We start from the raw sequence: 15,984 nt of genomic DNA on the forward strand, positions 1-15,984 counted from the left end.
AGCGGCGAAGGGCGAGGCTGCGTGGGAGACAGTGCTGAAGGGCAAGGCCACGAGGGGGGCAGCACCGGTGGGAGGCAGCGCCGAAGGGCGAGGCTGCGAGGGGGGGCGGCGCCGATGGGCAAGGCCACGAGGGGGGCCGCGCCGAAGGGCGAGGCTGCGAGGGGGGTGGCACCGATGGGCAAGACCACGAGGGTGGCAGCGCCAAAGGACGAGGCTGTGAGGGGGCAGCGGCGATGGGCGAGGCCGCGAAGGGGTTAGCAGCGAAGGGTGAGGCCACAAAGAGGGCAGCGCTGAAGGGCGAGGCCGCGAGGGGGGCAGCGCTGAAGGACGAGGCCGCAAGGGGGGCAGCGCTGAAGGGCGAGGCCACAAAGAGGGCAGCGCTGGAGGGCGAGGCCACAAAGAGGGCAGCGCTGAAGGGCGAGGCCACAGAGAGCAGCGCTGAAGGGTGAGGCCATAAAGGGGGCAACGCTGAAGGGCGAGGCCGCGAGGGGGGCAGCGCTGAGGGGTGAGGCCGCAAGGGGGGCAGCGCTGAAGGGCGAGGCCGCGAGGGGTGCAGCGCTGAGGGGTGAGGCCGCGAGGGGGCAGTGCTGAAGGGTGAGGCCGCAAGGGGTGCAGCGCTGAGGGGTGAGGCCGCGAGGGGGGCAGCGCTGAAGGGCGAGGCCGCGAGGGGTGCAGCGCTGAGGGGTGAGGCCGCGAGGGGGGCAGCGCTGAAGGGCGAGGCCGCGAGGGGTGCAGCGCTGAGGGGTGAGGCCGCGAGGGGGGCAGCGCTGAGGGTGAGGCCGCGAGGGGGGCAGCGCTGAGGGGTGAGGCCGCGAGGGGGGCAGCGCTGAAGGGCGAGGCCGCAAGGGGAGCAGCGCCGATGTTATTCTCTAATTTTGAATAACAACTGTAGACTTACAGTTAACACAAACACTTTATTCAAAGGGTTCGTTCTGCTTCCAGAGCTCAACTAGATGTAAAACAGTCAAGAGGTATCACCAGTGATACTAAGGTAAACTGCCTATGCTAAGCTATCCCTGTGCTTCTAAATGAGGCGGACCCTTTATACCCATCTCTGATGCTCCCTCTAGTGATGCTGTGGCTGTCACATCTGTGCTGCAATCCCTAGTGTATGTGCAGATGTATGTACAGATGTACAGATCACTACATCCCCCCCTTTTGACTTGATATGTTTTCAGACTGGCCTGAAGAAAACTGTACATAACAAGTGGTGAGAATAAGCAAAGCTGCACACTGCGAAAATGATAAATACAGAAACAATTAACAGTGTTATGAATCCATCGTGAGAAATGTTCATATTTGTCTTGTGGGTGTGTTGAAGTGTCGTTACAAATCTAGCTGGTCGGGTGTCTTACGGCTTCTGCTGGAGCGTCTTAACGGTGGTGGTGGGGATGATGGTTTGATGTCATCACGAGTACTGTCTGGCGTTGTGTGGCGAGGAACGTCCTGTGGACTAATGGACTTAGTCAAGTCCAGTGTGGGAAACACCGGCGTTGTAGGCCGAAGCATTAACAGATCCCGGCGGTTAAGGCGAAAGAGTACTCCCGCCGACGACTTGACAATGTAGGTCCGCGGTGCCTCCTGCCTGATCACCGTGGCTGGCTGACCATCCGCCTTCTGAGTCCCTGATCCTGACGATGTCGCCCATGTTCAGTGGCTTGAGTGGGATCACATGTTGATCGTAGTATTGTTTTTGTTTGGACCGTAGTACCCGCATTTTGTCGAGTACCAGAGCGTTATCGGGGTCTCGGAATTGAATCGCCGGGAGGGTTGTCCGGATGTCCCTGCCAAAGAGCACCTGCGCTGGCGACAGTCCTGAGCTCAATGGGGTTGCTCGGTAGGACAACAGCGCTAGGTTGATGGCCAAGCGTGAATCTGTTGCCTTGCTAATAGGTTGTTTAACAATGTGGACACCCTTTTCCACTTTCCCATTTGACTGTGGGTAGCACGGACTGGATGTTACATGCCGAAAGCTGTAGCGGTCGGAGAACTCTTTCCATTCCCAGCTCGCGAAGCAGGGACCATTATCTGACATCACCACACGCGGGATTCCATGTCGCGCTAATATCTCCTGGCACGCCTTGACGACAGATGAAGATGTGAGATCATAGAGTTTCAGTACCTCCGGATAGCCCATGATCAAGACGTGGCATGAAATAGGTCAATGCCCACTTTTGTCCACGGTGCCATTGTGAGTGTGTGTTGCTGCAGTGGTTCTTTACACTGTGCGGGTTGATGTCTTTGACAGGTGTCACATGTCATGACCATGTCCGTTATGTCTTGATTCATGCCGGGCCAGTACACAGCCTGTCGTGCTCGCCTTTTGCATTTCTCAATTCCTAGGTGGCCTTCATGAATCTTACGTAGCATCTCGCGCGGAGTGTGGCCGGAATCACAATCTGCGCATTGCGTAACAGCAGGCAGTCAACTTCAATCAGTTCTGACTTGACATTCTGAAATTGTGAACATTGTCCCCTCGTCCAACCGTGCTGGAGTAGGTGCAGCACGCTCCTTAAGGTTGCGTCTTTCTCAGTCTCCTGTCGGATTAGGCAAAGCTTCTCATCCGAAGCAGGAACATTCTCCATGCATAACTGTGTTTGGGCCTCGATTTCTCTGATAGGGGCTGATGGTGTGTTGTCAGTGCCAATTGATCGGGACAGTGCGTCAGCAATGGCAAGATTTCTTCCCGGAGTGTATACTAGGGTGAAATCATATCTTTGCAGCTTCATCATGATACGCTGCAGACGAGGTGTCATGTCATTTAGATCCTTGTCTATGATATGGACCAACAGTCTGTGGTCGGTTTCCCTATGAACGTGGGCAGGCCGTACACATAGTCATGGAACTTCAGAATCCCAGTGAGGAGCCCGAGACATTCTTTTTCGATTTGTGCATATCTGCACTCAGTTGCGGTCATGGCCCTGGACGTGTATGCCAGCGGGACCCAGTCAAACTGGTCGGCCTGTTGGAGGAGAATGGCGCGAATTCCGTCCTGGCTGGCATCAGTGGAGATCTTGGTGGGTCTGGTTGCGTCAAAGAAAGCAAGGACGGTGCCCTCGTTAGTTGCTGTTTGAGATCCACCCATTCATTTTGGTGATGTTGTGTCCACTCAAACGCAGTGGTCTTTCGTAGGAGATTGCGTAAAGCTACCGTCCGTGCGGACAGGTTTGGGATGAACCTGCCGAGGAAGTTGACGAAGCCCAGAAATCGTAGCACCGCCTTCTTGTCGTGTGGTGTCTTCATGGTCCATATTGCAGCGATTTTCACTTCATCAGGGCTGACACCCTGAGATGATATGGTGTCACCCAAAAAGGTTACAGCCTCCTTCGCAAATGTGCATTTTGCCTGGTTCAGTTTCAAACCGTATTTATGAATCCTCTGAAACACCTTCTTCAGACGACAGAGGTGTTCTTCTTCAGTGGTGGACCATACGATGATGTCATCCACATGGACTCTGACACCCTCGATGCCCTCGGTCATTTGCTCCATTATCCTGTGGAACATCTCTGACGCAGAGATAACGCCAAAGGGCATACGATTGAAGCAGAAACGTCCGAATGGGGTGTTGAACGTACACAGTAATCTGCTTGAGTCATCGAGCTGTATCAGCCAAAACACCTGACAGGGGTCGAGTTTGGTGAAGATACGAGCATTCGCCATCTCAGATGTGATCTCTTCACGCTTGGGGATGGGGTAGTGTTCCCGGCGAATGTTCTGGTTCAGGTCCTTCGGGTCTATGCATATGCGAAGATCTCCAGAAGGTTTCTTAATACAGGCAATGGAGCTAACCCAGTCAGTCGGCTGTGTGACTCGCGATATTACGCCTTGTGACTGCAGTCTGTTGAGCTCCGCTTTCAACTTCTCCCGCAGTGGAGTTGGAACCCTCCTAGGCGGCTGAATGACGGGTTTGGCGTCTGTCTTCAGCATGATTTTGTATTGGCAGGGTAGGGTGCCCGTGCCTTTGAATACGTCGGGGTATTCTTGTAGCATGATGTGGATTTTAGCTTCCAGGCTTGATGGATCCTGGGTGTGCATGTAAATGCGTTGCACCAGCCGCAAGTCTTTGCAGGCCTGAACGCCTAACAGTGATGATTTATTGTCATCTACAATCTCGAATCGTAGCTGCTTGCGTATCGTCTTGTTGTCCACCCGGAGATGGCACGATCCCTTTGAGGCGATCCGATTGCCGTTGTAGTCCTTCAGCCGACATGCAGCGGGTATCATTTCATGGTCTCCTGGAATCAAATGGAGATCCTTATTAATGAGGAGGTTAGCTGAGGCCCCAGTGTCAAGCTTGAAGACTAATGGAAAGCCATTGACTTGCACAGTCGCAGTCCACTCACTGCTGGAATCAATGCTGTTGACCGGGTGAGGCATGGCGATTGTTGTGTCATGTTCCTCAATTGTCTCGATCGTGTCCACGACAAATGAGTTGTCGCAAGCGAGGTTGTCCTCATCCGAGGAATACTCATCATTGGTTTTTTTGTGCTCCGTTGAGTCTATGCTTTTACGTTGAAGTTCATGTGTTTCTGTCTTGTTGTCTCCATTTGCAGTGCAGCTCTGCACTGTGAGGCAAGGTGGTTGTATTTGCCACACTTTAAACATTGTTTTCCAGAAGCTGGACATTGCCCTTTTAAGTGGGCATGTCCGCAGCGGGGACACGTCATGACGCTGTCCCTCCACGCTCGCGCATGCGCAGTAGGCCTTTCTTCCGTGTCAAATCTTCGGGAGAACTGCGCATGCGTGTGGCCTGCATCCAGGTTCGCGCGCGCGGGATTGCTGCTAGAGGAGCGCTTTCTGGACGCCTGGGCCACCATTTTGACGGGCTCGACCTCGTGGTGAAGGCCTTGGTCCCGGTAAGTAAACTCCTCATATTCTTCTTGACTTTTTTCATAAGTAGAGCATCTTTGCAGGGCTGTTTCTAGGGTTAGATCTTTTTGTTTTAATAAGGATTTTCTAAGTCCCTCATCAGATACACCATTGACTATCTGGTCTCTGATGAGGGAGTCACGGAGGTTTTCAAAGTTGCAGGATTGAGCTAGTAATTTTAAATCAGTTACAAAACTGCTGAAAGATCTCCCAGTTTTTGTAAATGCCTGGTGAACTTGAATCTTTCAAATATCTCATTGGCTTCAGATTGACAGTGGGTTTCAAATATTTTGATAATTATTTCCAGCTTGCCCTTGTCCTCCCCTTCCAGGTAGGTAAAGGAATTATATATTTCTAATGCCTGCGGACCTGCCAGGGATAAGAGCAAGGCTATCTTCCTGGCATCAGACGCTGAGGTTAGATCCTTAGCTTCTAGATATATTTTGAACTGTTGTATGAAAAGTTTCCAATTATATTACCAGTGGTCTTGAGCAGGCGCATATTACCAGTGGTCTTGAGCAGGCGTGGAGGTTGGATTGGGTCCATCGTGCCGATTGGTATCTGAAGGGTCCGAATGCTGCGAGACCTTCCTTGGTCGAATGTCTAGTTTAAGTTTTCTTCTCTTGCTTGTGTCTAGCTGGCTTGCTGAAACCACTCCTGGTGCTATATGTTATTCTCTAATTCTGAATAACGACTGTAGACTTACAGTTAACACAAACACTTTATTCAAAGGGTTTGTTCTGCTTCCAGAGCTCAACTAGATGTAAAACCGTCAAGAGGTATCACCAGTGAAACTAAGGTAAACTGCCTATGCTAAGCTATCCCTGTGTGCTGCTGCTCACTAGCTCTGTGCTTCTAAAAGAGGCGGATCCTGCCTTCGGCTCGACCCTTTATACCCGTCTCTGATGCTCCCTCTAGTGAAGCTGTGGCTGTCACATCTGTGCTGCAGTCCCTGGTGTATGTACAGATGTATAGATTACTACAGCGTCGAAGGGTGATTGATGATTCCAAATTATTCATTTAATCTGATGGTTTAATTTGTTGTTCCTAGATTACCTTAACAATGTTAATTATAACAAGTTCCTGATTGCTTTGACAATCTGTTAATAATTGCTCGATTCCTCGGCTGCGATCCCGAAAGTCCTTTGCACCCAATAGGCCTGTAATCTCCTTGAGGTATTCTGAATTTTCCATCAGGTTTCGTGGAGATGGTTTCCATGTATGATCACGTAAATTAACTATTCCTTCTGTGATATCCCTGATATGAATTAAAATACAATCATACCATATTAATTTCAAATTTGAAAAAGTTTGTTGAAATTCAAAATTCTGTAAATTAGCAAGCTACATTCAAATAAAAAGTATTTTGTTAAAGAAAATTATAAATTTCCCAAATTTGATCTGCACTAGGACAATGTTTTAAGTTTTATTTTAACATTTAAAGAAATGTAATTTTTAAAAAATCGAGTACAGATTGTATACAAACAATCCGTGCTTACAAAAAACAAAACAAAATGCCTTTTAGATTAGATTCCGGTATTCAGCAGCACTTGCGGAACAATCCCGAGTGTGCTAATAACTACACTAACAACCAATTCAAGATAATCAGTCAAGCTCGTAAAGTAGCTCATTTACATTTACAAGAAGCAATATAGATTCTGAAGGGACCTAGTCTTGACAAACAAAAGAATACATATAAGCCTTGCACCTTTTAAAAATTACCTTCAAGCATGGCCATCCTATAGCTGGCTCCCTTTAGCTTTTTCTTTGGCAACCTCTTAGCCACTCACAGTCAACTTACCAATTAATTAGCATCCCTTTTCTTTGTTGTAAATGTGATCATTTGAAATTTGGCATTCTTGTGTTATTCCTGATGAATGCAAGATGAAAAGCTTCGGCAACATGCCTCTCGTTTCAGCAAAATGACAAATTAATGAATGTAACTTGCAGATAATGCATGAATGCATTGGAGTATGCAAGATATTAGTTAAAGTTCCGCACCATCCACCCCATCCTGCACACTAAAATAGTTGCAGTGATATGTTATACTCCAGACACTGGACTCAATGTATAAAATCATAAATTCAAGGACATAAAAACTAGAAATTCAGCCATTACATTATAAAGGTTCTTTTTGCAAATAATTTGTTATTGATTAATTGTAAGTAAATTTGATACCTTCCTGTTAAACTTTGGACTTCCCTGGAGCTAGATAAAGCTCGCATGCTTCCTCCACTCCCAGGATATCGTCTGCCTTTTGCTGATGGGGTATCTAATGGCATTTCTCCAAGACCCTTACAGAAGTAAAAATATAAGTAAGTTTAATATCATGAGGAAAAACATGTCAATTACCAAAATGCAAACAACTATAAATGCACATTAATCATTACTTTAAAGCTATAGTACAATATTTTTATAGAATGGCTGATGGAGTATCTGCAGTTAGCACTGGCGCCCGCATGTGCAGAAAGCGCTGGTGCCCGCAAGCTCAGTTAGGGCCGGCGCCATCTTCATTGGAGGCAATAGTGGCCGCCGTCACCCCCTCCTCCGGTGCCTGATCACAATGGCCACCGCCACCTTCCGATTTCGGCCCCGTGGCCCACGTGACACCGACATCTGACGTCAAGCTGCCGGTGACGCGTTCCCGACCATCAGTCAGGGACAACTTCAGCCCCAGTGAAGACCAATCAGGGCCCTGCAGTGCAATTTAAACACACCAATAAGGTTATGACCAGTGACGTCATAGATATATGAACTAAGTGCGCAAACAGCTCCCTTTTTTTGCCTTGGGTACAGCTAAAATGTGTAACTGTACCGCACTCTTGGGTGCTGAATAAAGCCATTGAAATTTAACAACTGGACTCGACTCTCTGTGGAAACAAAGAGATCTAACTTTGTTAGGGAGGGGGGGTGGAGGTGTAAAGAGAAAGAGGGAGGCTGGTTGAGGTGGGAAATAGTTAGTGGGAAAGGGGGATTGGGGAACTGTGTATGTAAGCCACGTTGGCTGGCTTTGGTTGTTGGTTGGGTGGGTGTTATTTGTTCTGTTGTTTATTCCTCTTGAAAATTGTTAAAATTATTTCTGCCTCAATAAAATATTTTCAAAAAAAGTGACTGAACTGTTGACTGAGGTTCTTAAATACTAATTGTATTGTACCTTTTGGCGAAGATTATTAACAGTATCTCGAATATAAGGCAGATCTCTGGGTGGCAAATGTTTTTCAAGCATCTTGTCAAAATCATGGTGAGACATCATTATAAACAGCATCTTGCGTCCATAGTATCTGCAAAATAGCAAAAGGTCACTGCATCATCTACAAAAATAGAGTTATGGGGCTGGATTCTCCGTCCCGCCGCGCCAGATTTCTGGTTAAACAAGGTGTTACTAGAATTGAGAGGCTATAACTATCAGGAACAACTGATCAGCCGAAGAGGAGACCTATTAGATGTCAAAGTTTTAAAGGGATTCAATAGGGTAGATATGGAGACAAGACTTCCACTTGAGCAAGTGTAGAACAAGGGACCATAAATTTAAGATGTTTGGAGTAAATTAAGAGTTTAGAAGGAATTTCTTTACAATGTGGTAAGATTGTGGAACTCACTCTGTCAAATGCAGTGATTAAAGCAGATAGCATTGAAACTTTTAAGGGGCATGACGCATTCAAGGGGATATTGGAGGCACACATGAGGAATATGGTGGCAGTGTGGGAAGAAACAATTGGCTTCTGAACTTTGTTTGGAGTATAAGCTAAGACATAGACCTTCTCTCACTCAAGCATCCTTCTGACTGAGGTTTCTAATTATGACTCCACAATGTCATGATATCACAAGAGAGCCATTTCTATGTTGTAGGTTCTAGGTAAAAATTGGTGTCCTGGGAAAAATTGAATCAGTCCGAGAACTCTTAGTCTGGAAGTTGAATCACTACATTGTTCCATAAAATTCATACTTAAAAGTAATTTACTTGCCTAGTTTCTTGGGATCCATCTTGAGAAAATTTTGCTACTGCATGAATAATTCGATCAGTGATATCTTTAATTCCAGATAAAAGTCGCCCTGCTCCTATTCGTTCCACCACATTGGCAAGATGCTGTGCTGTACATTTTCTGACCACAGCATTAAGATGGCTGAACCAAAGCAATGAAGATACAATTAATGATCTACTGAAAAGGAAAATTTATCCTATTTCCATGCAGTTATGCTAGTTAAATTAACCATTTATAAACTTTATTTACTAGAATAGCAATCAGTCACCAAAGCAACACTCTGGGAGTTGACAGTTAGAGAAAAAAATTGGCAGAGAAGTGTGTCAAGGGCAACAAATGTTTCCTTCAACTACCATATGACTCCCTCATATGGTCACTTTCAACTGGACAACAAAGTAAAATAGAGGCTTTATTTATTTGAAAAACTTTGATGGAGCAAAAATATGCATCAGTAAGATATCAAGATAAAATAAACATGAACAGAAGCAGACAGCCTGCTTCCTGCCCTCTTATTTCCATTGTTGGAAGTGACTTCCTTCCATTTGGCACCCACTCAAATCAGAAATTTGTTGTGTGGGAAAAACCTCAGGTGCAAATCCACTTTTAAAGTTCTGACCTACCAAAGAGACAATTTGACAGCATATCGTAGGTAGTCAACTTATGCAATCACAGATGTGGGCGGCACCATGTCACAGTGGTTAGCCCTGCTGCCTCACAGTGCCTGGGACCCGGGCAGAGGGTGACTGTCTTTGTGCAGTATGCACACTCTCCCCATGTCTGCGTGGGTTTCCTTCGGGTGCTCCGGTTTTCTCCTACAGTTCAAAGAGGTTAGTTAGAGTGGCCATTCTAAATTGCCCCTTAGTGTCCAAAAGGATAGGTGGGATTATGTGGATAGGGTGCAGGCTTGGATAGGGAGTTGTTTTGGAGGGTTGATGCAGACTTGATGGGACGAATGGCCTTCTTCTGCACTGTCGGGATTCTATGATTCTACGTACAATGTTTGGCCAGAGGCTTGTCCCAGATTTGAAATTATATGTGACATAGGCTTCAAACCAAAGATAAGACATATTATGGTTGGAGGTGCTAAACCTGACAGTTCATTTTGCTCTTCATTCTGTAATCCAACCTCACAGAAGGAACCAAATCCAACTTCACAGAAGGGCACCAAAATGTGCAATTTCTGGATGTGATAAACTTGCCGTTCTTGATTTTTTTTCCTGCCTAAAATTTAATGTTTGTGTTTATTGAATGACTATCCACATTAGAATAGCTGCCATATTACTGGACATCTTCCTTGGCAGTTGGAAAATTTGAATTCAGTAAAGGTTACTTCAGTAAAGGTCTGTGCGCATTCAGGACCCTGGCCTTCCTGTTGCTTGCCATTTTAACAAAAGACCCTGCTCCCATTCCCACATGTCTGTTCTTGGCCTGCTGCAATGTTCCAGTAAAGCGCAACGCAAACTGGAGGAACAACATTTCATCTTCCGGTTAGGCACGCTACAGCCTTCCGGCCTGAACATCGAATTCAACAACTTCAGATGATCAGCTCTACCCCACCTCGACCCATTTGTTTTCATTTCATTTTAACTGTCTTTTACCATTTCTTTCTTTCTTACTATACATTCAATTTCCCCCCTCCCCCCAATCTTATCCACCTTTTCTTCCCCTTTATCCTCTTTGCTTCCCCTTCCCCCACATCTACAGTTCATCCTCTGATGTTAATTTCCCTGCTGTTTGACCTTTCACATATTTTGTTCTCTCTGGGGACTGCCATTAGCACTCTTTCCCCTTGGTTTCTGTGGCCATTAGCACCCGGTTTTCCTGGGTTTCTGTGGCTATGACTCCTCTTTCATTCTCCCTCCACAGTATAAATATTTCCCACTTTCTCTGTCTGTTAGCTTTGACAAAGAGTCATCGGACTCAAAACTTTAGCTCTTTTCTCTCTCTACAGATGCTGCCAGACTTGCTGAGATTTTCCAGCATTTTATCTTTAGTTAAAAAAAAAGTTAACTTGAGGCTAAATAAAAATTCAAAATAATGCAAAAATGTTTTTAAAGGTCTCACACTCAAGCTGACAATCTATTCTAGTGCTGATTGAAATAAGATTTCACTTGCTCATTCTCTCCAGAATTAGATATAGAAAATGGAAGTAAAGAGTTGATGTCTGCCTTATCAAGGAATGTTCCGAGATATTGGAAAATTGGAAAGACTCAATAGTACTGGGAGAAAGATGTCTGATTTCATTTTTCTTTGAAATCAATGAAATTAGATTATTGTACAGAATAAAATAGATAAATACATAAAATAAGATTTACAATTCACAATCCACCCTTATGATTTACATGCAAAGGATATCAACTAAATCCATTAACAAGATTCAAAAGGAATGTAAAAACACAGCAATAGTAACATTCTTTTGTTAAAATATTTATATTAAAATAAGAGTTATATTTACTTCAGTCCACCACTTATTAAGGATAAAAGTGCCCGAGCTGGGCTAACATTCATGACCATTGCATTTAGTGCTTTGTCCACATCCTCTCGTATGAAAGCATTAGATTCACTTGCTTTGTGCAAAAGGATTTTAACACTGTTGTCCAGCTCCTGATCCATATTCTTCTTAAACACTGTGAACATGTCTCCTAAACAAAGCAATGCTACTCGTGAAACACAAGAGCGTAGATTTTTCACCTGTGAATAGGAAATACAGAATTAATTCAGAGTTCGATATTATGCAACTAGACTAGTAATCCAGAGGCCATGGGCGGGATGGCCCGACGCAGGCGCCAAAAACGGCGCAAACCACTCTGGCGTCGGGCCAACCAGAAGTTCCGGAAACCTCCGACCCGGAAGGGGCTAGCAGCGGCGCAACGCCAATCGCTACGGAGTCACCTATCACAGACGCGCATGCCGTCATTGACACTGTGTGGCGTTGCAGCACAAAAGACGCTACCGCCGCAGACTCGACAAAATGGCCGCCCGCCGCACAGCAGTGAGGTTCCAGGAGCGGGATACCGAGGTGCTCCTGGACGCAGTGGAGCAGAGGAGGGAGGCCCTGTATCCTGGACATGGCCACAGGGCCGCACCACGCCTCAGCCGGCGACTGTGGAGGGAGGTGGCAGAGGCCATCAGCGCCGTGGCCACAACAGCCAGGACAGGCAACCAGTGCCACAAGAATATCAATGACCTAGTCAGGGCAGCCAGGGTGAGTACCCCATACGACAGCATACGACATCCCCACCCAGTGCCAAGGACAGGGACTGACCTGGGCCGTCAGGGATACGACACCCCCATCCAGTGCCAGGGCGCCCAGAGGACAGGGACCGACCAGGGCTGTCAGGCATACGACGCCCCCACCCAGTGCCAAGGTGCCCACGAGCCAGGGATAGACCCGGACCGTCAGGCGTACTCTGCCCCCATCTAGTGCCAGTGCGGCGACAATGTAGGGCCACACCCAGAGACGGAGAGGGCAGCCACACCAACAGGCACCAGTTCCAGTCGACCCAGGACACTGACACACAGGACACAACCACCCAGGATACCCACACACAGGACACACCCACCCAGGATACCCACACACAGGACACAACCACCCAGGATATCCACACACAGGACACAATCACCCAGGACACTGACACACAGGACACACCCACCCAGGACACTGACACACAGGACACAACCATCCAGGATTCGCACACACAGGACACACCCACCCAGGACACTGACACACAGGACACAACCATCCAGGATTCGCACACACAGGACACACCCACCCAGGACAGTGACACACAGGACACAACCACCCAAGATATCCACACGCAGGACACAACCACCCAGGATACCCACACACAGGACACACCCACCCAGGACACAACCATCCAGGATTCGCACACACAGGACACACCCACACACAGGACACAACCACCCAGGACACCCACACACAGGGGACGGACGGACAGGAAACACCACCCCAGGGACCCCGGACTTCGGGTCCGATAAGGACCTCGACATGACGCCACTGCTATCTCCTACACTCTTCATCATTGCAGAGACTCTCATCTCTGTTGGGCACTTTAGCGATGAGCCTTCTGGTACACTAATTGGTGCGCACAACACAGCCGTCCCGGTACAGCTGGTAGAGGCAGGAGCAGCCGAGGGGCCGGATGGTAGGAGGGCAGCCCGGCCCTAGCAACCATCTGCCGCCCAGACGGGTCCGGGTTCCTGGAGTTACCACACCTACCCATAGACCCGATGCAGTCACGGACCCAGGGACGATCGAAGGGGGTGACGGCCGGCTTGCAGCAGCTGCAGATGCAGGTGGAGGAGTCCACCCGCGTCCAGGAGCAGGGAGTGGTGCCGGTCATGCGTGCCATCCAGGCAGACACCGCACGGGTGGCGTCCGCGGTGGAGGCAATGGGTGCGACGGTGTCAGACATGGGATGCAGTATGCAAGGCCTGGGGCTTTCCATGCAGGCGGCGTCTGTGGCCCAGGACATGGCTGCCCACTCACAGGAAGCCATGAGCCAGAGCCAGCTGCAGATCGCAGAGGCGCTCAACGCCGTGGCCCAGTCTCAGCAGGCCATGGCGCAGTCCCAGCAGGCCATCGCTGAGGGCATCAGCGCCATTGCCCGGGTGCTGCCCGGCGTCGCCCAGACAAACAGGGATGGCCAACTCCCTGAGCTCCATGGCTGCAAACTTGCAGACCCTTGTTGATACCAGGGGGGGCCTCCAGGACTGGCAGCGCCAGGTGCTGGGCGTGCGTTGAGTGCTGGAGCCGTTCGTACCCCCGACCCATGGAGAGGCCCAGGGGCCGTCGGGCAGCCCGAGGGAGAAGGAGGTGCTGGTGCCTGGAGGGGAGGTCCCGGTAGCACCGCGACACCTCGGACCCCCCCTCCCGCGCCGCCCCAACCCCTTCCGTCCCAGGTGCATCTGGTGGGCAAGGGGCATGACAGGCTGGCAGCTCGCCACCCCAGTCGCCCGAGCCGCAGCCTGGCCCATCCTGGCCGGGCCGACCCACGAAGCGGCCGCCAAAGGGGTCCCGAGTCACAGGGCAGGAATCAAAGGAGTCCGCCTCCAGTTCTGCTGTACCGTCTGGGGAACCACCTAGAAGTAGTCATAGGGCCCGTAAGGCCATAAAATTAGACACCGAGTAAGTTGGCACAGATTAGCTATTGGGGCTAGGGCATGTGTATGAACTGTTTGTCATTAAAATCACTTTCACACCTACAGAAGCTGCCTCTGTGATCTGTCCGATGCGTGCGGGGGTGGGGTGTGAGGTGAGCGCCAGTGTGTGTGTGAAAGGTGATAGGACGTCGAGCTCAGGAGAGTGTGTATCCCCCCCCCCCCTCCCCCCGGGTCGCATTTGCCACCCCCCCGGGCAGACAACGGAACCGTGCGCATGCAGAGAAGGTCCAGTGGAGGGTGTTACTGTGGCCATGAGTTAGTGTCTAACGATGTAGTGCCCGGAGCTCATCGCAAAGCGGGTTGTCATCATCCTCCATGGCATGTAATAGACCCGCTTCCACTGCCGACCGTGAGCGCCCTGGCCGTTGTGCCACAGGTGGATGTGCACTGGAGGGTTGGTGTACATACGGGTGCTGCTGGTGGGTGGGACGAGGGTGGTTGATGGTGGGCAGGGTGAGGGTGGTGGGTTGGTGCCTTACTGTGCTGTCCGTGCCCATACTCGGCGATTCCCACACCCCTTGGTCTGTGAACTGTGCGGCTATCAACCCGTCCCATGCCCGCTGGCCCAGCCGGTAATGGTGGGAAGCCTCCCGTCCATGTCCAGCCTGTCTGGCCTGTACATAGCTCCCCATCCTCCTCATCTGGGCAGGCCTGCCTTTCTTCGTGTTGCTCCTCCCTTCCATGCCTCCTGCACATCACCCATCTGCTGGGCTATGTTGTGCAGGACGCAGCAGACTACAACGTCGCGGCCAACCCTCTCCGACTGGTACTGGAGGGCCCCTCCAGAGCGGTCCAGGCACCTGAAGCGCATCTTCAGCAGCCCAAAGCACCTCTCGACCACACCCCTGGTCACTGCATGTAGCGGGTCTCGGCGTCAGTCTGTGGCCTCCGTATAGACAGCCATGACCACAAACGGCAACCCTTGTCGCCCAGCAAAAGGGGGGGGGTGTCCCTCGAACATGGCGGGGATGAATGATTGTGCCAATATGAATGAATCATGCACACTGCCCGGGTACCAGGCACAGACGTGCATGATCCTCATGCAGTGGTCACAGACCACCTGCACGTTCATGGAGTAGGCCGCCTTCCTGTTCGTGAACACCGCCCGGCTATCGCTGGTGGCCGCATGGCGACGTGCATCCCATCGATCGCCCCCTGGACCATGGGTAGCCTGGCCATGGCAGCGAAGCCCGATGCCCGGGCATCCTGGTAGGCGCGGTCCACAGGGAACTGAATGTAGCGGTCCGCGATGTCATACAGGGCGTCAGTCACTGCACTGATGCACCGGTGCCTGGGAAATGCTGGACAGGTCCCTCCTCGGTGACTGGAACGACCCTGTCGCGTAGAAGTTCAGGGCCACCGTAACCTTGATGGCCACCGAGAGAGGGTGTCCTCCCCCAGTCCCAGACAATGCCAGGTGTGCCATGAGATGGCAGATATGGGCGACGGTTTCCCGGCTCATCCCGAGTCTCCTCCTGCATGCCCAGTCCATGAGGTCCTGGTACGACGAGCGGCGCCGGTACACACGGGGCCTCATCGGGCGCCTCCGACGCCGTGGCACCACCACCTCCTCCTCCTCCTACTCATCCTGGCGGCTGCCGCCTGCCCCTCTGCGGCTGCCTCCGCCGCCACCCTGGCGCGCTCCTGCTCCAGCTCCCAAAGGGCAACATGTAGAAGGGTGGGTCCCACCACGGCAGCCAACATCGCTGGGTGATGCCCAAACATAATGGTCTGCAGAGGGTGGGGTAGACGACATGTCATCATTGCCCATACCCCCCACTCCGCAGCCAGGTGCCATGGGCTGCATGGTCGCCACTGTTGCCTGCTGGCACCTGGCCAGGGAAACCCCCCCCCATCCCCAGAAGCCACAATCCCCGGCACCCCCGAGCCACTACACCACCATCCCCGGCATCTCCAAGCCACGCCACCTCCATCCCCGGCACCCCCG

General features: G+C 50.3%; 1 protein-coding gene across 5 annotated transcripts in view; it reads right to left on the reverse strand.

The window, feature by feature from the left end:
- The window catches only part of LOC140403423 (TOG array regulator of axonemal microtubules protein 1), a 212,718-nt gene that overhangs the window by 12,151 nt on the left and 184,583 nt on the right, over positions 1 to 15,984 (reverse strand). For all 5 annotated transcript variants that reach the window (XM_072491358.1, XM_072491356.1, XM_072491343.1 and 2 more), the window contains 5 exons: positions 11,308 to 11,543; positions 8,835 to 8,993; positions 8,024 to 8,150; positions 7,048 to 7,163; positions 5,926 to 6,127 (listed from right to left, as the gene is read on the reverse strand). In XM_072491358.1, coding sequence (XP_072347459.1) covers positions 5,926 to 6,127; positions 7,048 to 7,163; positions 8,024 to 8,150; positions 8,835 to 8,993; positions 11,308 to 11,543 — 840 coding nt within the window. The remainder of the gene's footprint in view (positions 1 to 5,925; positions 6,128 to 7,047; positions 7,164 to 8,023; positions 8,151 to 8,834; positions 8,994 to 11,307; positions 11,544 to 15,984) is intronic.

Source organism: Scyliorhinus torazame, chromosome 2 (genome assembly GCF_047496885.1).
Source record: "Scyliorhinus torazame isolate Kashiwa2021f chromosome 2, sScyTor2.1, whole genome shotgun sequence".
NCBI classification, from domain to species: Eukaryota; Metazoa; Chordata; class Chondrichthyes; order Carcharhiniformes; family Scyliorhinidae; genus Scyliorhinus; species Scyliorhinus torazame.